The sequence below is a fragment of the Athene noctua genome, chromosome 5 (genome assembly GCF_965140245.1).
Source record: "Athene noctua chromosome 5, bAthNoc1.hap1.1, whole genome shotgun sequence".
In the NCBI taxonomy this organism is placed as follows: Eukaryota; Metazoa; Chordata; class Aves; order Strigiformes; family Strigidae; genus Athene; species Athene noctua.
The window spans coordinates 49,665,407-49,692,327 of NC_134041.1; the positions used below are offsets into that span (position 1 = coordinate 49,665,407).

The 26,921-nt window shown below is 34.3% G+C and overlaps 1 protein-coding gene across 3 annotated transcripts in view; it reads left to right on the top strand.

Annotated features, from left to right (window-relative positions):
- IDE (insulin degrading enzyme) overlaps nt 1–26,921 on the top strand; it is a 68,787-nt gene that overhangs the window by 36,960 nt on the left and 4,906 nt on the right. For 2 of the 3 annotated variants that reach the window (XM_074907478.1, XM_074907476.1), the window contains exons 12-23: nt 273–375; nt 1,350–1,472; nt 3,848–3,930; nt 8,266–8,410; nt 11,171–11,281; nt 12,990–13,110; nt 15,362–15,453; nt 17,762–17,873; nt 18,936–19,103; nt 21,926–22,198; nt 24,254–24,315; nt 25,926–25,998. In XM_074907478.1, coding sequence (XP_074763579.1) covers nt 273–375; nt 1,350–1,472; nt 3,848–3,930; nt 8,266–8,410; nt 11,171–11,281; nt 12,990–13,110; nt 15,362–15,453; nt 17,762–17,873; nt 18,936–19,103; nt 21,926–22,198; nt 24,254–24,315; nt 25,926–25,998 — 1,466 coding nt within the window. Of the gene's footprint in view, nt 1–272; nt 376–1,349; nt 1,473–3,847; nt 3,931–8,265; nt 8,411–8,944; nt 9,090–11,170; nt 11,282–12,989; nt 13,111–15,361; nt 15,454–17,761; nt 17,874–18,935; nt 19,104–21,925; nt 22,199–24,253; nt 24,316–25,925; nt 25,999–26,921 lie in introns of all 3 variants that reach the window. The other variant, XM_074907477.1, reaches the window with a different exon arrangement.

Below are 26,921 nucleotides of genomic sequence, written 5' to 3' on the forward strand. Positions count from 1 at the left end.
TAAAAAATAGAAATTGCATGCAGGAATAATTGTCTGTAACTCTAGGTTGTAACATTTTAGAAAAACAGTAAAATTAAATGATGCTGATAACTTGATTTCATGGTTAACCTTACTGTGCAGTTCACTATACACACACTTGCTATCCAAATGTCCAGAGACCATTTCCAGAAATACATGCATTCTAGTGATGGAACAGAAATAGTGCTCTGAATAATTTCTCAGTCTTTTCTCAGGCACATTCATGCCAGAGTGCTTTGTCTCATTGTTTTCAGAGTTGCAATCGTTTCCAAGTCTTTTGAAGGAAAAACTGATCGAACAGAAGACTGGTATGGAACACAGTACAAGCAAGAAGCAATTTCTGATGAAGTTATTAAGGCATGTTAATATTTTTAATATATTCTAACATCTGCAAATGACAGTGGTAAATTCTTTGTCTAATTTTTCATTTAGTTGGAGAGAACAAATCTGCTGCTCTACATAGCATAAAAATTGTACAATGAGTCTTGTTTAATATTATGAGAAGTAAGGATTTTATGTTAGTCTTTAGACTTCAAATACTTATTACGTAAGACAGGTACATTTTAATGGTTTTAAACCTTGTTAAGTGCAGAGAATGTTATACCATTTTTGCTGTGAAAGATCCATAATATGGAGTGGTTATTTAAAAATGTAAGCATTAACTTTTGAAAACTTAAAAGACTATATTAAATGTTAATGAACTAGTCTGTTTTTAAGAAAGGAATCTTTTTACAACTGCTATATGTAACTATTTCTAAAATTGATTTTTGCAACTTAGAAATTTAGTATCTTTTGACAAATGAGCTTCTAAAAATCAAAACTCCAACAAACGAGGTGGGCAGATCTTTATTGAAACTTGTATTGATCTATTCTTAGAAGAAGAGATAGCTGTGAAATACACCCTAGAGTTAAACTGGACCTGCCAAGCATGCTTTGAACAGACATTGCATAGGAATACTTCACTTCCTTTAGCTTGTTCATACCTATGTTCTTGATTAGAATTTTTGCTTGTGGATTTAGTTTAATACCTTCACTCAGAGTTCACAGTAACGGAAAAGATGAGACATAGAATCACCTTCCACTCTACTATGAAATTTTTCAAATTATTTTTTATCTTTTGTCTTCCTCCTCAGAGCACTTTATCCTGCTGATAGCTTACTCCAACTTGGTTTCCCAGATTTTCTCTCTTTCCCTGCTATCTTAATAGTATTTATACATAAGCTAATGGAACACATTTTTAAATCTTTTGTTACAGCATAAAATAAATACGTATAGATACATTAATTAAGCAGAAATTCTACGTAGTCTCATTTTTCCTTCTGTTTATCTAGAAATGGCAAAATGCTGACTTAAATGGGAAATTCAGGCTTCCAATGAAAAATGAGTTCATTCCTACTAACTTTGAGATTTTGCCATTGGAAAAAGATGCGACACAATACCCTGCCCTTGTCAAGGTAAGTTATTTTTGTTCTGTTTGCTAGCTAACCTTCTGAGAAGTTAGTAGTTAATTCCTGTGTGTTTTTAAAATACAGATAATGTCGTATTCCAAAGTATAATAAACAAAAAAGTACAAAATTTAAATATATTGCTAGAAAGATAGTAAAAAGTTCATTCTTGCTAAACTTCGGATTATGAATTTTTGAGTTCCTACAAAAATAAATTTGCAAGCAAATTAAACTCTCTTTGCCCTTTTGAAAGCATGTTAATAATTGATAGAAATAGTATTAAAACTGTTGATTCAGCAGAAGGGTGACTGCCACTCTTTTATTGGACAGTGTTCAGTAAGTTGGGGGTGTAGACAAGGCTGGTTATTCTTTTGTTACTGTGTATGGGAAAAGCTTGTGGTTGCATGGGAAAAGGGAGACAAACATGTAAACACATAAATAAACATCACTCTCCATTCTCCTGGAAGCATCATTTAATAATCTCAATACGTTTAGCAAATCTCAGTTTTTCTGACTGCCTAAAATTTACTTCTCTAAAGCATAGTTGTCTTTGCTAATGCTTGTCTCTGTTCTAGGCTTAATTGGCGGATAAATAGAAGTCTTCTGCAATTACATGTTGTGCTCCAGCTTGAATACTCAATTCAGGAGTACTTTTTGCACGCTAGATTAATATAAGTCTACCTCAGTGTAAAGACATCCTTCAGGAAAACGTATTTGTTCTGCCCAGGGCATTTTAGGTATATACTTGAAGCAGTATTATTAACAGAAGAGGACTTTGAGCATTGGTTATGTTCATCCTGAACTGAAACCCTAAACCTCAGCAGGGACACACATACTACAGCTCTATTAAGTAACATTAATTGGTTTACTACAGAAACTTGATGGTCCTTCAGTGTCTCTGTAGCATCTAGGCAACTGATCCACACAAAAGCTTTGCTTTAAGTCATCATTGCTTTAGAAATGTTTTTGCTTTTAGTTTTTCCTTTCCCTTTAAAATACATTTTCTGAGGGAAAATGTTTTTAATCTTTTGTACTTGATGAAATAGACATCTATGCCAGCATCTCCTTTGTTTTTTCCCCTGCTGTCCCAGTTGTATGTCATTTTCCTTTTGGTGGTCCCTGACATTTGACCCCACATTGCAGGAATTAAATCAACAGAGGTTAGTTGTACAAAAAAAGCAATTTTTCTGCTGCTTCATATGCCTAAGTGAGCTTACTATAGATTGGATCAGTGTTGTGGAAAAAGGGAGGGATGAGACCATAAGTGCTGGAACAGGATGGCCATTTTCACTGACAGCATGTCAGTAGGTCACCTTTGTTATAATGACACATCTTGCCCTGAAAAACTCTCAAGAAAGAGGGCAGTTAGGATATAGGCTTTGGTCTGAGGGCCAAAATGTTATTACGGACTGCAGCTAGTGATCTCAGGCTATTGGATCAGGTCTCCAGTACTACAGACAGGGTCTACTATTTGTCATTCTGTCCCTGGTGTAAGATATATTCTAAACTGTGTAGTAGCAATTTAACAGAATAAAAATTTTGTTGTCTCAGAGACAAGCTCTAATTTGGCTTTTTTAGTATAAGGCGAGTATTGTGTAGAGGAAGATGTGCTGTAAGAGATTCTTTTATGCAGAAAGGAGGAAAACACCATGCCAAATCCCTGAGAAGCAAAGAGCATCTGCTCAAAAATATGAGAAAGAGAGAAATAATTTTACATTTAAAAGTTCCTTCTTCTCGGGTATAGCAATTTAAGGAAAAGGTTTAGGGGGATAAAGTTAACTAGAGTTGGAACAAAGAGAGAGTATCTATTTCACAGCTTTTGGGGAAGTTGTTTAAATTCTTTTCTGTACTAGATTATTCTAAAAATTTTTGCTGACAGATCTTTTAACTAATTTCCAGATAGTTTTACTACTTTTTCTAAATGTGTGGGTTTTGTTACTAACATTGCTTTAAAACAACATACAATGCATTAATATTTTTTACTAAAATTGTTAAATACACAATTAAATTCTTAGTCTAAGCCATGCAACTATATGCTGCTGTAGTGCTGCATAATAGCACATATTTTAATGCCAGCATTGGCAAGGAATTTTGTGAAGCTAACTAAATTTGTCTTTGATCACTCCTGCTCTAGAAAAGTAGTTTCCATTTTGATCATAAGCTCATTCACAATGCTGCAGCCATTTAACTGCTTGTTAAGGTGACATATGGTAAGAAGAGTCTCAGTAAGGATAGATTGATGTATATACAAATGTATATAGCAAGAATATGAACTTAAGGGGTAACACTAAACTGAGGTTTGAAGTGATGAGCCTTTTTTAAAGGTAGTGTGATATTACGGTTAAAAGTAAGGTGACATAACAAATCCTCTTTTCTTGACACAGGACACTGCTATGAGCAAACTGTGGTTCAAGCAAGATGACAAATTTTTTTTGCCAAAAGCTTGTCTCAACTTTGAATTTTTCAGGTATGCAATGTTAAGTATATCACATAAATTGCTTTCCAAAAGTTTCTTGTTTATTGGGATTCTGCATTTCTGTAACAAAAGCTTCCTTGCATGAGGCTTTAAAACGTTTGTCCTTTATTTGGGACTATGCAATAAGGTACAGGTAGCAAGAAGGCTCATGTAAGTTATGCAGTAGTTGAGTAACAAACAGTTTGAGGTGCTCCATCTATATTGACAGGAGAAGTTTATCAAGAAATACTTCCAAACCAAATTTTCTTCTCTGTTTTATTTGGTGTACCTGAAATATGCCTGCCAATAGGACCTACTACATATTGCAATATACCTCTTGAACAATGGGTGTGTATTTTTTTTATTTAATCATTAATTTGCAACTATTTTAAGATAGTATTTTCTTTATAAAATACTGTTCTGATAATGGGTTTAGGTTAAAATTCTGTTTTAATTTGCATAATGCAAGCCAGTATAAAATAAAATTCTAATTGTTTAAAATCGTGGGATCTTATTTAACGGGACACCAACAACTGTTTTGGTTTTTTTTTTTTAGAAGAATACTGTCTGTATTATCAATGAATGTGTGATTCTCACCTCAAGATGCATGATAGATTTCTGTAATGTTAATTCTGGTCTTGCATTATGTTAATCACAGGAAAATTACCCTTTTTTTGTGAGCATGACGATGTATCTTCATAGTGTTTGTTTCAAATAATGATTTATTGAACTAAAAAAAGTACTGCAGTCTTCAGAGTGCAGCTGTTTCTGTGCTGGACTACTGAAAGTGAAGAAATAGTTTCAGGAACTCTCTTTTGGCCTAATTAAATGATTCAGTGATACTATTATGTGGGCTCTGATAGATGTTCATAGATGCACTGTTGAGTCCTTGTTTTGAGTGACCACTTGAAATTGTTCTTGACAGAATTTTAGATAGTGGATTTTTTTCAGTGTCAGATCTTGGTACTGATGTTAGTACTAGTTGGGGGAGATATGTTGCCTGAGTATTTCCCCTTTCTTTTTGCTTTTTGAAACCACAGGGAAGACATTACAACTGTTTCAAATTCAGTGTGTCAGTATATGGAAGATCAGAATGGTAATAGCTCATCTCTTAGAGAACAATAATTGAAATACTTTGCCTTCTTTGTTCATGCCTGGTGGCTTTCCCTTGTACTACACCTAAAACCTACACTAAAAGAATTTTAGTGATGAACACAGAGTTACACAGTTGTTGTTTTTAAAAATCAATTTCGAATTAACTTAGTGATCCAATCTCTATACCAGTTTGTGAATGATTAAAAGACAATAATTGATTTTATGTGGAGCGCACAAAGGTCTAAGTATGTGCACGTATGCACAGTATCATAGAATGGTTTGGATCAGAAGGGACCTTTAAAGGTCATCTAGTCCACCCTCCTGCAGAGATATCTTCAGTTAGATATGTGATGATAGACTTTCCCAGTTAGATTTGTACTTTTGTCTCAGCTCTTTTAAAAAGCCAGGAATACTTGAGATTTGCTGACTAATGGAATGAACCAGTGGTTTGCCTCTTTCCTCCTAGGAATGGTTACAGGTGGAAAGCTGGCCTTTTTTCTTAGGGTTGGGGGGCAAGGGTTCTTTACTTTTTATTAAAACTAAGATGATAATTGTATGTGAATGTATGTGAGGATGTTTTGACAATGCTGGGTACATCATCTCCAAATGAAGTTGTAAGCAGGGTTGTCTGGTTTTGATACTTTAGATTGTTAGTAAATCTGTCTTTTGAGACTGGTTATGCTGATGGTCACTGGAGAAAATGGTGAAATGTATAGTGTTTATCCATGAGACTTAATGAAATTACCCATAGCTCTTACAGCCAACTGAATTGGTGAATAAAGTCATCTTAATGACATGGGGTTTTGTATAAAGCTTTAGCCTCAATTTTAGATCATAATATGATGGCTGGTACTGCCTTGTAGCACATTACAAGAATCTGTTCACACTACAGACTACTTCAGTAAGATAGAAAAAACTTCGAGGATTTCTTCTGCCTGCAGCCGTGATCATCATGAATCTTAGGAAGAATTCCTGACCCAGATGTTGTAGCAGCAAATGCTGTGTAGATGAATTAAGAGGAAGTTGATGAGGGTGGTTTCTGCCCTCAAACATTACAAATCCAGTAGGAACAGTTTGAGTATATGAACCTCGAAGTCACCTTGTTCCAAAACTGAAAATACTTACATGGCACAAGTCTTGCATTAAAGGAACACCACAGTAAAAACCTCTGACATGGGACTTATCATCCAGCCTAAAGGATGATGATAAGGTTTTGCTTTTGTATGAATTATGACTTAAGAACTCAACAAGTATCTTTTTTTAAAAGGAAGAAAAATAACAATAGAGTGTGCTGCTGTTCTGAAAACTTACTGAGGTAGTTATAAACTCTGCACTTCAAGACTCCCAAGGTTTAGAGAGATGGATGTTAAAAATACAATGCTAATTATTTTTGACTAGATACTTGTTATCTTCCAGTTTAAGAAATATTTCAAGAAAGTTGAGTTGCTTATAAGGTAACCCAGGATCAACGCTTTAACACTCATTCCAGCTATGTCACTCACAGCTCAGTTTGAAAGGGGAAAAGACTAGGCTTTCGATTTTTCAAATACAGTGTCAGTGATTGAGGTGTTCTGCTTCCTCAAATCTAGTCAAGAAAGGTAAACTAGAAATAAGAATTTATTTATAAAGTTGTCAGTAGTAAAAGGCAACTCCCAGAATAGTGTTATAATAATTGTTTTCTGTTAATTTTTACTTGAAGATTACTGATTCAGTAGTCTTCATTATTTTCAAAACTCCCTGTTGGCCTCTGCCAGCTAAATGAGTATACAGAAGTTATAACTGATATGGACATAGTAATCACTCAGACTGATTAAGTCTCTATTCTAGTAGCAAAATGGAAAAGAATATGATGTGTTTGGAGGAAGGTTTATGATAACATAAGATTGACCTACATCTTGCTTTGAATTCAGTCTCAATTTTAAAAATTCAGTATTTATTGGATTTGCATCATTTGGCATATTGAAGCTGCTCAGTTTTGGGAAATTCTTATTGGAGAGAGAAATGCAAATAGCAGAGTGCTTTTTACATAAGTTATGAGTTACATAAGACCAAGCCCAGAATAAAGAACCCTGTGGTAGTAAAAAAACATATCCTAGGCTAAGATTTCAGACTACTGGTTCTCTAATAGATTGATTAAAAAAATTAATCTTTTTTTTTTTTTTTTACTCTCTTCTCACACTTTCTTTCCTTAATCTAAAAGGAAGGAGGAGTCAAGGACTTACTAAAAACTACTAGGAACCTTCTTAAAAATACCTTTGCAATGTATTTATCAGCATGTGTGTTGTGGCGATGTGATCTTTGGTTTACTACATTAATGTTGGTATAACTATGAAATAACATACTGTGTAAGTGTAAACATATATAATGGCACGTCTCTGAATATGACTATTAGTGACTTGGGGAAAAAAAATGCAAGTGGTGTGGTTTTGAATTGTGAGCCATATCCTGACAGAAAATTGTTTTAGATACTGCTGATTATTTCTGTAAAATTGATAATGAATTTACATGCACTTCAGAAACTGTAGAAATAAATATTCAATCATAGTACATATAACTTGTCTTGACTTTGCAGATCATTAAAATGCACAGATATTTAACAATTAGAACACTTGAAACATGGCTTGAGTCTTTGAGTTGCATTTCTCTTTTTGAGAAATTTGCAACAGTATTGTATGTGATCAGATGCTTCTAATACAACAGTAGAGCTTGTACAGTTGTTGCCATTAAAAAGATAACACAAAAATTTATAGTGGTATGAAAATGGATATGCCAGACTTTTCCTGAGTTGAACTTAGCATGTACTGCATATTTTTCATACCTCAAATTGCTAATCTCTTAATTTTTTTAGTAGAAACTACTTTGTTTTCTGATAGTGTAGAAGTATTAATTAAATTAATGTTCAGTATGTGGGCTTTCATTTCAGTCTATTAAATTATGTTGGTTATTCGGGTGTATTTATTTTACTCCTGGTGAATTCCAACTCTGCAGCAAAGTATGCATCTTGATTTATGAGCACAAGTAAGAGAATATCTCTGGAATCTTCAATATATTTAGGTATCACTCAAACCATAAGCAAGCTAAATAATTATTTTCAGGTATGTTTGTATTTTGCTTTGAAATAGAATCCTTCATAATGGGATCCATCAGCATACTCACAGTAAATATTATTTCCTTCAGATCAAACTTAAAAGGCCAAAAGAAACTGAGAAATAATTTTAAACTGCATATTTTACTTTCAACATTTTCTTCCAGCCCATTTGCTTACGTGGATCCCTTGCATTGTAACATGGCCTATTTGTACCTTGAACTACTCAAAGACTCCCTCAACGAGTATGCATATGCAGCAGAACTAGCTGGCTTGAACTATGATCTCCAAAATACCATCTATGGGATGTATGTAAGTACCCAAATCAAGGAAAAGCTTAGAGCCTTAAAACTACTTCCACTCATCAACATTTTTATATTGATTTGATGGAAGGACTTCTATTTAAAAATGGGTCTAAGGCTGTTACTCCTTTTGATCTTGGTTTTATTAACCATCCTTTCTTTAATTTGAATTTTAAGTTGAATTTTGTTCAACGTCTTCAACAATCTTTCCATTCTTATTAAGCAAATTTTCTTCTTTGTTTTTATATCATTCATGAAATTAATTAGGTGTAAGATTTGTTCCTCCATTTAAAAAAAGAAACAAGCAACCCTAATCCAAGCTTACATATTTATTTCAGTTTGTCAGACATCTACTAAAAACTTGGACTGATGGGGTAGAAGACCCCCTTTTCATGCTATTAAATAAATGGTACATTCAGCTTTCCTGTTCAAGAACTACTGATCATGAGGCTGCATATACATACTCTTCAGTCATGTTTCTTCATCCATTACTTTGTCACTGCTTGAGGTATCAAAGCATTTCTTTTGTTTTTCTTTTTGTTAGTCGCTACATTTATGCTGATCCTCTCCATTGCAACATGACATACCTGTTTATCAGGTTATTGAAGGATGATTTAAAAGAGTATACATATGCAGCACGCCTCTCAGGTTTGATCTATGGCATTGCATCAGGAATGAATGCAATACTTGTAAGTAAGAAAAAAACGCAGGAGGAAATGAAACAGCTTGGGAGTTGTTGAGCTTGGAGAAAACATTTGACTTCTGCATTTCTAAATGAGATGGTTAATGTTTTTTTCCTTGCATATATCTCATGAATTAAAGGCGAAGCAAAACTGTATTTTAATCAGTACTGAGTGACCTCTTTAAGATTGCAGTGTCTTGTGAACCTGTGTGCAGTGCAATTGTTGCGTTCTAGTTCCCATTTTTACTTGCTTGCATGGTAATCTTGAAAGTACTACGGCTGGTTTCTATATAAAAAGATTAACTTTTTTGTGGAATGAATCTCAACTTTACAGATTTTGTTTTAATTCTCTAATTCTGCTATAGTGAGCTGTGGAAATGGATTGTGCATGTGTTCATTAGAATGCAATGCTGAATATTTATGGCTTTTCCATAGTGTTGGTTTTTATTATGCATTTTGCAATCTGTATTAGTGCCGACAATACTTACTTGATAAATACTGATATTATGATAACCGGTTGTTTCTTACTCAACTTCTCCTATGAGATTTGTGACAGGAGATTTTAATAGTCTCTCTTGAAGTTCTGTTAAAAGCTTTTATTAACCATCATTTTATACCAAAATGTGTTTTGAAATTTCCTGTAGAAATATCATTTTTTCAAAGTATCTTAGTAAGATAATATACTGTACGTTGTCTTTACATTTTCTGTATGAGTGCTGCAATTTCTTTTTTATCCAGTGGAAATCTCATTTCCTGGTAGCATTCGTTTAGCTTACTGCAAACATGGTTATCTTTTCTCAGTTTCAAAGCTTGCTGATGTTTCTATGGTCCGAGTTAATTCCTTTAAAAAAAATAGAGTGTGTGTGTAACTCTCTTCATTTTTAGTCACAGTTTAGAAGTCTGGTGTTATTTTAAATATTAGCTGTTTTTTGTAAGGTCTTTATATTCTTCTACTGTAAGGATTCTATTTTCACATATTAAAATCAGTTTACTCCATTTTGATATTTAGGCACTTCTAACATTCTTTTCTATATCATGAGAAGTTTTATCATCAATAGGTAAAACTGTACGATGTCGATACTTTAAGCAAGGACAGATGCTACACTAGAAACAATCACCCATGCTGATCGTTGAACAGTTTGAATTCTTGCGCTAATTTAGAATATCAGCCTTTGTCCTAAATCCATTTAAGATAGCTTTTTCGTCAAATTCATGGTTCAGATATGTGTCAGCAAACTACAGAAGAAAAAATTCTTCCTACTGGAAAGGAGGAATTCGCTTGTATGTTGGTTTCTGTGCTAAAATTTGGTTTTACTCTTAATAGTTAAATTGCACAAGTCCGATTAAATTCCCGTTTCGAGGTACCAAATTTTTTTCCCCCAAAAAGGCCGCCTAATGCCGTTTTTTCACTAGACAAATTTTCTGTAGCTTGATGCAGTCATATAGTTATTTTTAAGTTTCTGTATTGTTTTTTTAAATGACCAAGTTTATTTCATGTATGCTTTCAAAAAATATGTATGATCAGATTAATATTTCATTATGGTTGTAGACTAACTATCTTGGTGTTTCAACCCAACGCCATCCCGGTTATAAATTGTGCTGCTGTTGACAGTACCCCTTTTCTTGTAGTATTGCTTACCTCCACTTACATAAAATATTTTTTTGAGCAACAAGATAAATACGAAATGAAGTTAAAAGTAAGTTGGAGAGAATATTTAAAAGGCTGTGAATCTAGATTTCATTACTAAAATAAGAAACCTAGAGTAAAACCATTTCAGTACTCCAAATGTACAGTTTACTGACTGGATTCAGGACTTGTGATCATTAAAAATCTGTATTCTGAGCACAATTTGCTACATCAACATGAAATTACATTAATTCTCTGTATTCATCACTCTAGGCAAATATGCAATATTTGTCAGTTATCTTTTGATGGGTAAAGGGATTTTATTTCAGAATGAGTTAATGTTGAGTAATATTGAATTTAGAGTAAGTGTGGAAAAGTCTATTGTTATTGAATTATACAAGACTTTGTAATTGTTTTATTTATCGTCCACATTTAAAGCAAATTCTGCGCTTTTTCCATAGCTTTCCGTAAAAGGTTATAATGACAAGCAACATATCTTGCTCAAGAAGATCATTGAGAAAATGGCTACTTTTGAGATTGATGAAAAACGATTTGAAATTATCAAGGAAGCGGTAAGCTACATGAGAAATTTACATTTTGGATTAATTTAAAATCGAATACATTGACTTGAAATGGAATCTGAGGGCTGATTATTCATGGAAATACAGATTGAAATTCCACCTCGTTGGGACTGCAGAATCTTTTTTTCTTTTGTCTTTTTTGTGGCCATGAGTTCCCTGGAGTGTTTATATTATATTGTTTGGCTAAAAATAACTGGCCCTGGAATCTTCTTTCAGTTGGTCTTCCTTATGATTGATCAAGGGATTACAACTTGCTTTGATAGGAATAGAAAGCTAAGAAGGGGGATGGGGAGTGGAAATCTTAACTTTATACCCTGTTTTACATTTTGGAAAGGCCCCAGTGGGATCTAGCCATAAAAGAAGGGGAAAATGGATAAAGGGGAAAAGGAAATGTTGAAAAGATTTGCAACATTTTCTTCTCCCCAGATGTGAAGAGGAGCTTTGCTCCTGGGCCAAGATCCTTTGGTGCAAAAGTAACCAGCTGGTTAAGTACATGCTGACTTCTGGAAGTCTCGCTTCCTAAATTTAATGGCTGATCTATATATATGGAATGTAAGTTAGATTTTTTTTTTTTTTTTTTTTAGCTTCTGGAGTAAATTTATGAATAGTGATTACATTTGCCAAGCTGAACAAGATACATAATTGTTCTTCTGGTGCTTTCTTTAGAGCAGGACAGAGGTGGAACACAGGAAAAGAACAAATTAGATATGGACACTCATAGCAATGAGTTGTTGGGGAGGTATAAATGAGTGCACAAGGGCTAGACTGGTGTTGGGGAACAGGCTGGCTTCTGGCCCAGGAAGCTTGCCAATAGTCTGCAGTGGATGAGAGAGCTAGGGCTGCAGGGAAGATCATTTCATGCTTGCTGTAGTCTTACTTTAATCCTCTGCTGCTGGTGATTTTTGAACAGGTGACTGGCCTAGACTAGACACCAGGGCTGTTTTTATTCATTACTATTTACTAGGAAATTCTAAGAGGGTAGACATCAAACATGAGGTAGATTTATTATTGCAGCACTTTATTTAGGGCTCTGTGTACCTAAGAAATATAAATTGTCTGGAATTATCTGGAATTTTGACACACTGGATGTGACAAATGTCAAGGAAAAAAGCCCAGCCGACAGGTCTGTGAATGATCTGTTTTGCATGATTTTTGTTTAGTTTAAGATGTTTCCCTGATAGTCTCTGTTATGCGTGTTTTGTCTTTTTGTAGACTTTGGCCTTTTGTGTATGTAAAATAAGGACAAAAGACAAAACAAAGAGTCAAATCAGATGAGGAGATTTCAGTTTTCCCCTTGTGGCTACACCAAGCAGATAAGGGAGATACCAGGTTCTGGCTTCTGTTTGGAACAGATAGAAGGGTGCATCCTCAGCAACTTCATGCTTGCTGTTTCTCACTCATATGTCCTGAAATGAGTTACTTTACTTTTAAAATAAAGTAAGTCATTACTTTTATGGAGAAGTTTAATTTCATGCTCATTCCAACTACATTAATGGTCACAGCTTAATCCATAGGCTCAGAAGCCCACATTATTACTAAGGTAATTTAACACAATTTTTTAATAGTGCTAACAAGCAAGAGAATGTTCTTGACATTTGAAATGTATCTTTTTGATGGTACACCAAGTTGAGAGTACATGGTTAATATTTTGTGTTTACAAATAGAGTTCTGTAATTTAAAGCTAATTATTTCATTTTAGTACATGAGATCACTTAACAACTTCAGGGCTGAACAGCCTCACCAACATGCAATGTATTATCTCCGACTCCTGATGACAGAAGTTGCTTGGACCAAAGATGAATTAAAAGAAGCTCTAGATGGTAATGTTCTGCCAGTTTTAAACATGATTTTTTTTTTTTTTTTTTTTTTTTTTTTCCTTGTGGAAAATGTTACTAAACTGATGAGGGTACCTACTTTGAACTCTGCCCTTTGTTCAAATTAAGCCCCTGCAGTGCCAAACCTGAGCTGATGCTGGTGGCTGTCGATGCCTCTGCATGTGTCTTCCAGTTTCTAGAAAGTGTAATAGTTCAGGCAACTTGCAAAACTTAAAAGTAGGTAAAAGTTCAGGCAAGACTTGAATGTCTTTGTGGGCACGAACCTGGATGTGGTGAATCCAGTGCTTAACCAACACTTCTAAAATCATTTGGCTCTAGTTGACATCTTGCAGACACGTTGGAGTATATCTGCATTGTACATCCCAGTGTGCGTACTATTTCATTTTTTCCTTTATCAGGGAATTCTGTTTCTGTAGATAATAAAGAACTGTAGATAATAAAGGAGAAAGATACATAATAATAATAATAATAATAATAAATAAAGAACATTGTGGTTCTTAACAAAGAATAGATGCCCGACTATATTTGGAGGAAGAAGAAATTTCAAATTATTTAATTGATTTTAGTAACAGTTGAAGAACTCTTCCTACCTGTATCTTACTGTGTTACAACAAAAGGCTGTTACCAGGACAGTTAGCAAAATATATTGTAATATCTTCTTGGAATACATTGAGACATTTTGTCCAAGAATATTTGGCTTTTGTATTTATCCATTGTTGTCAAAGATTGACACATACCATACTGTTTGAAGTTGTGATGCTGAAAACTTCTTCATTAAGATAGACTCTATAGATGCCATGAGCCAGCTGCACAGGGGTGTGTGTTTTTTCTACAGGATTGCTGCAGGATAGAAGTATAATTGTGTAGTTGTATGGTTTCTTGAATGATTTTAGGTATCTCTGAGATTAACAGTGGTGCCAGTGCAGCCTGTGAAGTGAATGACAAAACTAATGCTGATTTTTCATGGCAGGGGTTCAGCTACATGTAGGTCATTCCTTTTTTAATGACTGTTGAATTTTGAAAAACGTAAGAGGTTTTCTGTTCTGTGTATAAGTTGTCTTCATAAGATTAATGCTACTGTATTCAGGATAAGAATGACTAAAAATGGAATGCAGGAAAGGAATGCTGTCTACTTAGCACGGCTGGAAATATGCTTGAAATACAGGGAGTTTATGTGTGATTTCCCTTCCTGCCCTTTTCCTCTCTCCTCAATGTGACTGTAATCTTTTGCACTATTAAACAATTCCAGATGCAAAAATTAAGATTAAGATTATACAACAGTAATAAGTTGATTTGGAATCAGGGAAAAATGTGGAAATGAATTTTTTACTGGTGGTCAGTTACCTCTCAAGAGAGGGAAAGGCTGATAACCACAGTATAGGTTTTTCTAATATAAATCGCAAATCTGTTACATATGTATGCATCCTGCACTGAGTAACTGAGTGACCTCATAATCTCGCTTGCATTTGTCTTTTCAATACTTTTGTGAAATACATGACTATTGTTAGTTTTTATTTTAGTTGAGAAAATGACAAAATGAGAAACTGATAGATTTGGTGATACAGTGTGGGTAGCATCAGGGATTTAAGATTGGTGATGTTGACTTTGGGATGAACACCCCATCCATTCAACCATCCTTCCTCTTATTCCACTGATTCTATATGTTAAACTATATTTGCCTTATGAAAACTGCTTTGCAAAGACAGGCTAGTATAGAATATGTGTGTGTGTGTGTGTGTGTACTCCGGGATATATTGCAAAAGTACTTGTATATTGTTTGTTAAAAAGATATTATCAAAACACCATATTTGAGTTGAGGTTCTTTTTTTAGTCTGGATGGTAAATGCACAGCGTGTTTCTCAAGCATTATAAACTACATGCTGCCTGTTCAGTTAATAACAAAAGCTTTATCTTGGAACACCACCTGAATGATTGCAACTGTTTTCTGCGGAGAATGAATGTTTGTTCAGCGTGATTGGAAAGAAGGCGCGCTTTTTTTTTCCTTTTTGGAATCTGGGTCAGACATTATGTGAATTCTAAGTGAAACAAACTATATGATGAGTGCTGCTATTTAGACCTGGAAACTTTCCAATGTTTCATTTTTAAGAGAGATTCACTTTTTTATGATGATGAGTTTTTCCTCCTCTAAGAAATGCACTATATCTAATGATGAGTTAGGTACTTCTTAACATAAGAATGCATATAATTGATTTCACTGTCTAAATATCTACTCTAGATGTCACTCTTCCCCGCCTCAAGGCCTTTATAGCTCAACTGTTGTCACGGTTACACATTGAAGCTCTTCTCCATGGCAATATAACAAAACAGGTTGGTGTGATACTTTCTTTAATAAAACAAGTTTTATTTAAAAGCAGCATAATGGAAGACTAATTTAATCTCAGATCTTAAAGCAGTTTTGCCAAATGCAGTTTCATAATTTGACTTTGTACTTTTTTATCTTTATGGGAGTATCATGGTGTTATTTTTTTCCACTTTAGATTTATTAGGCTAAGTGCTGCCCTTGTATTGCTCTTGGAAAGATAAAAAACTTATGATCTAAATATTTTAAAGTCTATGTTGTGTGTCATTACTGTGATGTGATCAAGCTGCATAAGGAAAGATGTGCTGCAGATCCTGCTTTTCCATTTAAAAGTTTCAGGCTAACTAGCAAAGTCTTAAGAATCCAAGCTCCTTCCAGATGAAGTACTTTGCACAAAGCTAAACATGAATAGTGAGCCATAAAAAAATTGTGTCAGCTCTCAGTTACGTCTTTTTTTGAGTAAAAATCAGAAAATGTTTGTTCTATCTTCCATTAAAATAGTAATAGTTTGTATTTGCATAGGAAGTCTAACCAAATATTTGAATATATGTGCTAACAGAAAATGTAGTACCTTGCCTGTACATTTTTGCATTCTGTTTTTGTAGGGCTGATATACCAGTATTTCTGTGTTACACCAGCTCTGTGATAGATACTTCCCTAGCAGGAGATGTTATAAACACTGCTAGTGATTGCTGAATGTATAGAGAGTTAACTAGTAAGGAGGGGGAAAATAAAAAGATGAAGGGATCCAGTAGCGCTGGATGCACAAAGTTTTATTTTTCAAGGATGTCAATTTGGTTTTTAATTTTGTAGACTATTTTTCATGTGGAGAAATGTAGAAAAAGTCTCACTTTTTTTCCTTCCTTATTTCTTACACATTTGTATGTGAAAGTCAGTTCCTTCTGAAATACGATGAGTTTTTTTTGTTTTTTTTTTTTTTTTTAGATTTCCTTGTTGATGCAGGCATAGCAGAGAAATGCATTCTTTTAGTTGGCATAATGGGTGGCTGTTGAAGAGTCCCACAGCTAGAGAACTGGGAGGGATGTACTGTTATGTCCATAGCTCTGTAATGTTTAGGAATGATCTGCAAACCTCCCTGAATAGATGTGAATAGGAAACTTCTCTATCCTTCAGTGCCCATGATGTGATCATCACTGACAAAGCTCAGAAAATTAATGTGGATCTAAGAATTTTTTCCACTAAAATTAAATCAAAATTTACATACTTTTGTGACACCTTTCAATACTGAAAAAGTTTTTAGTGATTTGTACTGTTTCAAAAATTAGACCTATCTAGCTGCTTAAAATTTCCATTTCTTCTTGAATTAATTTAATTGGGATATTTGTCTTTTGACTGTTCCTTTTATTTATTTCCTGCAAGTGGATGAATAGTAAACAAATCCTGTTCAGAACATCTGTCTGAACAGTCGTGTTGTAAATAATTTGTTTTAATATGGTGACTTGATTAGAAGAATATATAGTATCTTTCTCTAACCTTTCAAACTGTGTTTTGTTAGACCTCAGTCTCTGTCTTTGATGTTTCATGGGGGTTTTGGGGGTGGTGGGGAGGGACAGCATGTATTTATTAAGTTTTCAGACCTTTTGCATGGTTTTGATAAGATCACTTGGGTTATGAGTTTGTGGCAGTGAGACTAAGAGATTTTGGCTTTAAGCCAAAACTCCTTTGTGGCATTACTGTAATTTCCAGTATGCAGGCTACAAGAACATATAAACCTTAACAGGTAAAGCTTTTGAAGTTAAATTCTTGAATGAAACTAATGATTTTTAAACTTATTTCTCTATTTCTTAATGATTATTTTAATCCATCAAATAAAAGAAAGTATCTGGGCCTGAGTCTCAATGCTACCAGCTTGTCAGTAGAATGCATGTTTGAACTTAACCCTTCATTTGTTTTCTTAAAATTTCATCTGCTGAGACATCATCTGCTTTGCAAACGTATGTTGTAGGTATCTCATTTTCAAACTTTGAAAGATGAGTACATCAAAGTGATGAAGTGAAAGGAAAAGAAGAAAGCCCATTGAACTTAAATTTCAGAAGCACTGGGGAGGAGTAGCAGTAGTTAAACATGTATAGAAGATAAATGTAAAATCCCACAAAACCCTTGTCCCCCAAGCTTTCCTCTTCCTCTCATCTACTTCTGTATTTTTGCTCAATTACAATATCCCTACTTTTTATTTCTGATTTTTTTTTTTTTCTTTTCTCTCATGTCACCATCAATAATTGGAAAGTCTTACCCTACTGTTAGGTACAGAACAATTAATGATTGTTAAAAATCCTTTTATGTTTTCTCTTCCAGGCTGCATTAGGAATTATGCAGATGGTTGAGGACACTCTCATTGAGCATGCTCATACAAAGCCACTACTTCCTAGTCAGCTAGTGAGATATAGAGAAGTGCAACTTCCTGACAGTAAGTTCAATGACTTATTTACAGTTTTTTAATGTGCATTAAATTGAGATTCTCTGTTTGCTAATGGCATTTTAAAATGAATATTACTCTGGTTTTAGGCATTTGTTTCAAAATTAGACTTACTTCAAATCATTTTAAACTTGAAATTTTAAAATATAATTAGGGTGTGGTTTTTGTTAATAAAATTAGACACTAATATATTTCTGGTATATATAAAAGCAAATTTATTTCATTTTTAATCTTGAGGGTTGGAACTAGATAACATTTAAGGTCCTTTCCAACCCAAACCATTCTATGATTCTGTGATTCAATCTGAATTCACTTGATATGATTTATGGAAATAAAAGCCTTGCCCTACACTCTGCTACACGTTGTATACACATTTGAATAAGCACCGTTCTTTGAGCACTTTTGAATATCAATTGACCATTCAGTGAAGATTTGTCTAAACAACTCTTGCTTTTTGAGAAAACTAAAAGCTCTTATACAAGTAACACTGGGTTTTTTCTAATATAAATTATTCTGGTCTCATTGTGCTTGTATATGATTTTACTTCTATTGTGCAAAAAAATCTTACATACAAGAAAAGAGGCTCGAGCAATTGCTGGGAGCTGTATAGGAATGATGACATTGGCTTTGGCTGTATAGCTACATTACACATAGCTTATCATCAGCCTGTGGAAACTACCATATACCAAAGCGGCTGCTGGTGTTAAATGCTGAATTATTTTTAATGTTCATAAATGTTTCTGAAAAATTGTCTTTATGAACTATTTATACAGTAGAGGCATCCACTTGACTTCCAAAAATATTTACTTGAGGAGAAGCAGCCAGTTTCAATTTTCTTGCTGATATGCTCAAGATACGACATTTCAATATGTTAAAATAATCTGTTCTTCACTTGTTCCATGAAAAGTGTACTGTTAGTAGAAATTCTTCTTTAACAGTCCTAAACCATTTATTATAATTCCATTCCACAAGTGATAGACTGTTATCTTGACATTTGTGGACAATAAGAATGTACATTTTTACGAACTTAAATGTTTCAACTTTGTCTTTTAGGAGGTTGGTTTGTTTATCAACAGAGAAATGAAGTTCATAACAACTGTGGAATTGAAATATATTACCAGACAGACATGCAGAGCACTTCTGAGAATATGTTTTTGGAACTCTTTTGTCAAATTATCTCAGAACCATGCTTCAATACTCTGCGCACCAAGGAACAATTAGGTAAGTTTTCCCATAGTGATTCTGTGTCTGTATACACACATGCACGCATACTCACGCACTTACATGAGACGCGATGAGGTGTTCTTTCCCTGCTAAGTGAGTGCCATTTAAAGGGCACTTGGTAAATGTAAATAATTTTAACTGCTGATGAGTCAAAGGGATGTTACTGTGCACAGTCTCTAAATTGAGAAGAAGCAAGCATAATTTTTAAGATGTCTGAAATATTTGAAACTAACTCTGTCTTTAAACAAAAAAAAAAAAGTTTGATCACTGTACAGAAAATTCAGTATCTAGAATTTTTACCAAAAGGAAATTAGATCAGTTTCATAAATTTTACATCTTCTTGAAAAATCAGTAGTAGTTTGGTCTTTTCTGCTTGTGATCCTACTTCCAGGTGCACTTGATGATTCATAAGTCCTATTCTGGGAATACTGCTGTATAGGTAATGGTAAACTGCCATGTTGGTGAAGACCTAAATACATTTCAGCCTTTTTAAGAATACAGCTGTTCACCATTAAGTACAAATAATTATGTGAACCAGTAAGACTGAGAACTGGTAAGGTTATTCCAAACAGGATAACAAGGAGAGACAGAGACTTTGCATGACAGTTTGCATGATTGAAATACTTCTGAGGAGTGTGTTTTTTTTAAAAGTGAGAGACAGGTAGGTGAATTCTCAGTGATGACTATGAACTACCAGGGATATTAGGCAAAATTAGACTTTTCCTGAGCAACAAGCAGAGTCAGCCATACTGTATTCATTATAGGGATTTTAACTATCTAAATATCTGCTGATAGATATCCTCCTACAGCAGGACCCAGGTTTTTGGCAGGTTTTGGAAATGTGCTTATGGCAGGTTTTGTATAGAAGTTGGAGGTAACAGCTAAAGAGGAGAACCAGTGAGGATGAACTGTGTGAGTGTATTCAGTGCTGCGTAACTGCCAAATGATAGAGTTCACAAGACTTAGGAGGGAAGAAAGTAGAAATACCATCAAAATTCAATAAACTTAAGGGAATTTTTATTAAGATCTCTGAGAAAGCTAAGTGAAAAAGAAGTTCAGGAGCTAGCAGTTTGCTAAACAGTAGAAGTAGTAACAAGAACTCATTCAATAAATGCCTTAGCACTGTGAGGAAGAGAAAAGTTGTCAATGGTGGAAAAAAAAAATCAAAATGTTTTAGGATGGCTTTGTTAGTTTTCACTTAAAATGTGAACTGTGACCAGACGATTTCCAAAATAAATACCAGTGATCAAAGTTCAAGGCTTGCATTTGAACAGGAAAATAACAGATTAAAGGTTGTTCAGGTAATTAGAAGCTTTTAAAGAGTTCAAGCACAATGAACTCTGCGTTACATTAAAAAAAACCCAAATCATGAAATCCGCGAATTAGAAGTCTTATCACTGAGAATTTGTGGATGATAGATGAGGTACTGGAAAAATCAACACATGTAAATGTTATATGTTTCCTTAAAAAAGGAAAGAGAAGAGCAGGGAAGCTATAGACCTGTCAGCTTAATTCTGATTCCTGGAAAATACAGAGTAAGCTATCAAACCTAAACTTCTAAATTCATAGAAGGTAACTGAGAGACTATTGCTGGACAAACTCAGGTCAAACTAACCTAACTTTTTTTTTTTTAAATACAGAGTTTGTCTGTGTGGATGGAAGTGGTGACATTGTATGTCTCTTCTTGATAGTATGAAAGGCGCATAATATTCTCAAACAAACTAGAGAGACTACCTAGGTGGAAGTGCTACATGTTTGGATGCAAGGCTGTTTGGAAAGTCATGTCTGAGGAGTAGATAAGAATAGTTCATTTGAAAAATAGTGTTCTGTAGAGCTCTTTTGTGATCCAATGCTGTTTAGTATTTTCACCAAAACTCTGGATGATAAAAAAGTGAATATACTTACTAAATCTTCAGATAATACTAAGCTGGGAGAGGCTGCAAATGTGTGGGAAGATAGAATTAGAATTCAAAATTAGTTTGACATTTTGGAAACATGACTTGAAGATAAGACGCAATTTGGTAGGAACGGTTTGGCAGGAATAATCAATGGCACAGATAGAAGCTAGGAGGCAGCTGGCTAGGTAACAGTTATGTAGAAAACAATCTGCAGGTTACAGTGGATCAGAAGTAGAACATAAATCAGCAGTGTCATGCTTCTGCGTAAAATGCTGGGATATATAAACAGGAGCTTTCAAGATGCACACACAATAATACTCCTGTATTCAGGTAAGGACTTTGAACTACTGTATCCAGTTTTGACATAAGCATCAAAGAACAATTAGAGAGTTATAAAACATTTAAAAGACTGAAATCTGGCAGATTTCTTATTAAAAGAGGGAAATAAGACTGAAGAAAGGCTTAGTTCAGATAAGCAAAAGCTGCAGCAAAAAGGAAGGGAATAGTATTTTCTTTTTATCTAATTGATGAGAAATAGTGGTCTTACATTGCAGCAAAGAGAATTCAGATTAGACATTATGAAAAATTAATAACAAGGTCCTAATGTTGAGTCTAATGAAGAACTGGAGTACAGTTTAATTTCTGGTTACCTAATCCTGATGACAGAATTCCTTTTTGTTCTGTCTTGGTCTGCCTCATCTCCTCCTCACCCCTCCCCTGAACTGATATTTACCTCTGTGAAATAAAGGTATTTAAAAAAACCCATACAGTAGTATATTTTGAAAACCTGGATTATTTCATTTATAATACAGAATTAAACTTAGCATAAAATTGTGTTCCTGCCAAACATGTCATGTTTGGTGAACTTAGTGCTAGACCAAGGGATTTCTTTTAATTCGTGACTGTTCTTGTTTTGCCAAGGTTACATTGTGTTCAGTGGTCCACGTCGGGCAAATGGCATACAAGGACTGCGATTTATTATCCAATCTGAAAAGCCTCCACACTATTTAGAAAGCAGAGTTGAAGCATTCTTAAAAACTATGGAGAAATGCATAGAAGATATGACAGAAGAGGCCTTCCAAAAACATATCCAAGCTTTAGCAATTCGTCGTCTAGACAAACCAAAGAAGCTGTCTGCGGAATGTGCTAAGTACTGGGGAGAAATCATTTCCCAGCAGTATAACTTTGACAGAGGTAAGACAAATTATAATTCCTTTAAAACTGAATGCTGTAGTTTGGCTACAGTTTTGACTGTTGAGTGTCATATTCATTAGGAACAACCTAGTGTTACATAACCTATGCATAATTTAGTCTATTTTCTGTGATTTGTGTCCAATAATTGTATTTCTTCCTTCTGCCCTGAGAAAATACCTGGGTTGTGGAGCCTGTGCTCTCACTGCTGTGGGAGCTGTTAGTAATAGAGGATAAAAGTGTTCACCATATAATGGGGGTTGATGATTGCTTCACTAACCTTCCATTCTTTCCCTTAAAGCTCAGGGAGATGTAGAGTAGGTCAAGGATTGAAAGTTTTTTGAATGCAAATGTTGATGTCACATAAATGTCATGTTCAGATATCTGTATTACATATGTGCCTAATACTTGACTGAGATGCTTTCAAATATACTTTGACATTGCTGATGGTGCACATGTTCATATGAACCCTATTCCTCTTTTCATTGTGCAGTTCCTTTGAGGGAGCAATGACAGAGGCAACAGCAGGTAGCTTAACAAACATGTGACTCGTCTCAGCTTAGAGTAGGCTTGAAGAAATTTTTTTTTTTTTTCATCCATGATTCTTTGAAGATTATAAGCTTGTATAAGACCAAGTAAGATCCAACTTCTAGTGTTATTACTGAAAATGGACTGACAGTTATTTACACTGTGATCCTACATAGTACTTGTGTTTTTCTCTTTTTCATAATTGAAGATTTTAATCCAAAATACTGAGGCATATTAGTAATATAGTTTCTGACATTAAAAAAAAAAATCAGTTTTAAGTACGGATCAGCTTTTCCTCGCATTTTCATGTCTCGACTGATTCACAGCTCTAATTTCCCATCTTCCATGCATAATATGCTTCCTACATAAAACTCACTGTATACGCTGTGACTTCTCTTCTGATTTACATGTGCAGTGTTGGCCTTCCACAACAGCAAATACAGGCATTTTGGTCAACAATGGCTAACAGAACTGTTTTAATAATGAAGAATTTTGAATTGTCATCTAGCTTGGTCTCAAGAGAATGAGAGCTACTGACAAGGTTTCATGCCTGAGTATAAGGAGTGGTGTGGAAACTTATCCCCTCAAGTATTTTTTTTTTGTGTCTGATGAGTTTAATTTTTCACTGCCTTAAGTGTTTCTGTTTTTATCATACTGAGACCTCTATTATCTCTCCAGAATTTGTTACTGCTAGCTGTATTCATATCTTTCATATCTAAATCCCACTCAACTTACTATTTTTTTTGACTTTTATATCTTTAATTCCTCTCTACCCACTAGTAATTTTATTTCATTAATGATTTTAATTTGACTGGAATTGTCAAAACTGGGAATTCATATACCAGCCTCAAGAAGTGAAAGTTTTTTATCTTCAGGTTTTTACATTTTTATTATTACTACTTTTATGATTTTACTTAAAAATTTTCTCCCAAATGTAATCTAATTTTCCAAACTGTTTTTGTTGGGGTTTTTTTACTTCCTTCATGTAGAACTTCATATTAAGTACTTACAGCCTGCCTCACAGACTTCTTAGCTGTGTATTTGTTCTCTTGCACACATTTCTTTCTTAATCTTCCTGCTAACCATAAGAAAAGCAAGCATGCCTACATCAAAAAACATTCCTGCTTATGCAGCAGTGATATTACATGTTTAGTTTATTACAATTTAATTTATATGAAGTGATGTAGCTACTGAGACACATTGTCCCCAGATATCTTAAAGGTGATTATTCCTTAACAGGTATGATGTAGGCACCATTCCTTACACTTATTTAAAAGTACATCCTGCCAAAGTACATCTTACCATCTTGTTTCCTAGTTGTGAATAAAATCTATAATCAGTCTGCATTAGAAATGTGTAACATTGATTTGAAGGTAATATACAGAAGCAGGCATATCTTTTTAGCTACTGAATAACATACATACAGTGCAATCACTACTCTTCAAGCATGCATTTTTTAGTAAGTCCAATCAAATGGACAAAGCAGCTATGATTTGCAGACCTGTTACAATTTTTACTATTGTTGTGCAGATAATATTGAAGTGGCTTATCTAAAGACCCTGACCAAGGATGATATTATACAGTTCTACAAGGTAAGTTAGTCACGTAGTTAAAATGTTACTTGGAAGGAGATTTAGATATAACTGCGTGTTACTTTTGTGAACTATGAAAGCATATACTTATGCTGGTTTAGGTAGACGATATGATTGATGCAGATACATTAACAATAATTTTATTTCCTGAGTCTTACTTAGTTTAATGGCACCTAATATACCGTAAAAATAGTGATGAAGGATTGTTTTTTGTTGTGGGGTTTTCTTTTTCTTACCAGCCTTTATTCTCCTCTTGTGTCATTTATCCTTTCTTTAGGAATAAAAAATGTGCTGCTCTATGACCAAGCTTGGCCAAAATTGCAAATTTATTGTGGGGTTTTTTTTTTCTTCAACCAGTAGTATTTTGTGTGCATAAATTGAGAATGAAACAGATATTTTTAAAGCTTTGTTCACTATAAATCAACGCTTCTTTTTCTTCCTTTCATAGTTAGGCAGAACAAAGGAACAGTATAATGATGCAATAATTGTACATTGCAACTCAGCATGAAGTTGCTAGATAGGTATCTAATAAAAGCAATTGAAATACTAGGTGCATGTGTGCTGTCATCCTGTCCCGTGTGTCATCCCATCCCGTCCCATGTCATGTCCTCCCCCGTCCGTCTTCGTGTTCCTGTCCCTGCCCCCTTCTTCCCCTCCCCCCCCCCCCCCCCCCCAGTAAATTTGGCTTCATTCTTTCTGTTATGTAATAAATTTCATAGGCTATGATAATTCATTGTATTGCAAAGTGTACATAGGGTTTTATTATTTATGGGGCAACTAATAGCCCAGGGAATCCTTTGAAAACTTATAGATGTAAAGTCTTTGGAACTTACTATTGGATGGAAAAATTTCTTCCCATGAAGAAGCATGGGAATGTGTGTATCTCTGTGTTCTTTTTTTCTCTCTTGGGGGTGGCCTAATGTCTTCCAAAATGGTTTCTCTTTGTTATTCTGTCTTATCCTTTTCACTATCCAAAGTAATTTTTACATTACAGTCTTTCTTTATAGGATTTAGTCTTAATGCTTAAAACTGGTTATTATTTAGAAGTGGCACAGTGAACGCTAACATCTTTGTTTTGCTTTGATAGTATGGTAGCAGGGGTGAAGATACGCAGCACAGACAAAGTTGGAATTTCAGTAGCTTTTGTTTAATAAATAACTTGAACAAGTATCCACATGCTATTTTTGTAGGAATCTATACTATTTTGCTTACACTAATGCTTAATGCATGGTTATCCCATATTCTAGAGCAGAAATAACTAGCTAGATCGGTGAGCTGGTCCAGCTGAGTTTAATAATTGTGTTCAGGTTGATGTGCTTCCAGAAGGCTGCTAGGAACTGAAAATTCTGTGGAGGCTTTAGGTTGCATTCCTGATACTGTGATAGTTAATGGCTGAATTCCTATTACTTCCACTTTTCCTGAGTCTGAAAAAGTACATGAGTTTCTTAACTTGATTGTAAAATAATTCAAAGTACTTTATGGATATTTAAATAATATTTAAAGGGACATTTTAAAGCTTAAATGAAAATTTAAATGCTCTCATTCTTTTACTGTTTGATAATATGAGTGATACTTCCCACACCTGAAAGATTTGATGTTTTTTACTGTAGGTGCTGTTGGCAATAGATGCTCCCAGAAGACACAAGGTATCAGTACACGTCCTTGCAAGGGAAATGGATTCCTGTAAGTACTGTTCTGAATATAGTATGTAATCAATTCCTGTTCAAGCAAGCGATAGTTAAAGATGTCCATGTTATATGATGCAAATGCACTATAAGAAAACGCTGGAGATTATATACACTTCAGAGGAAAAAGTATTCCTTTTTATAAGTTTTCTTCACATGGGTGCTTTGAATTTTCTGATTGATATTTGTGACCAAATTCTTCAGCCATTCTGAAGTAAACTGATATTAAAACAATATATCTTAAAATACCACTTATTTTTTCAACAGGATAGTTTAAAACAAGCATAAAAGTCTGTAGTAGTTCTACAGGGAAGAACAAAATTAGAATTTGCAGTTATCAGTGCATTGTGGTTCATAGGTTTTTTTTTCCTGACAAGCAATGAATGTCCAAAGTTTTATTCAAGCACTCTCAAAAAAAACCCCAAAACAACAAACAACCACCCTCTGGGAATGTCAGACATTCTATTTAAAATTGAGAAAGTCAGAGTTTATTCAGGTTTTATTTTAAAATAGTCTAGCTTAGCTGTGCATTGTAAACTATTGTTCCATTTTAGAATTCAAGAAGGAAAAGATTGTAAGTGTCTCTGGTTAATATAAAAAAACTGAGAGGAAAAACTTCTATGTTGTTTTGTGCAGATTTTTCACCAGTTTATACTGGGCTTAAATTCCAACATGTAACTGGTTCCAAAATTGAGAATATTAAAGGTTTGTCTGTAGAACAGAAAGAAGCAGATAACTGTGTGCCTGTCAGGAACCTCCTTGCAGTTTCAGAATGACTGATTTTTATGGTACCCTGGAACTTGTAAGTCTGCAGCTGAGTAAGGAAGACTTGCTTTAAAGCATCTTCCCAGTTTTCATGACTAATCATTGTTGAATATAAATAGCTCTTAATACTTTTCCTATCCAGAGAAAACTTTTTAA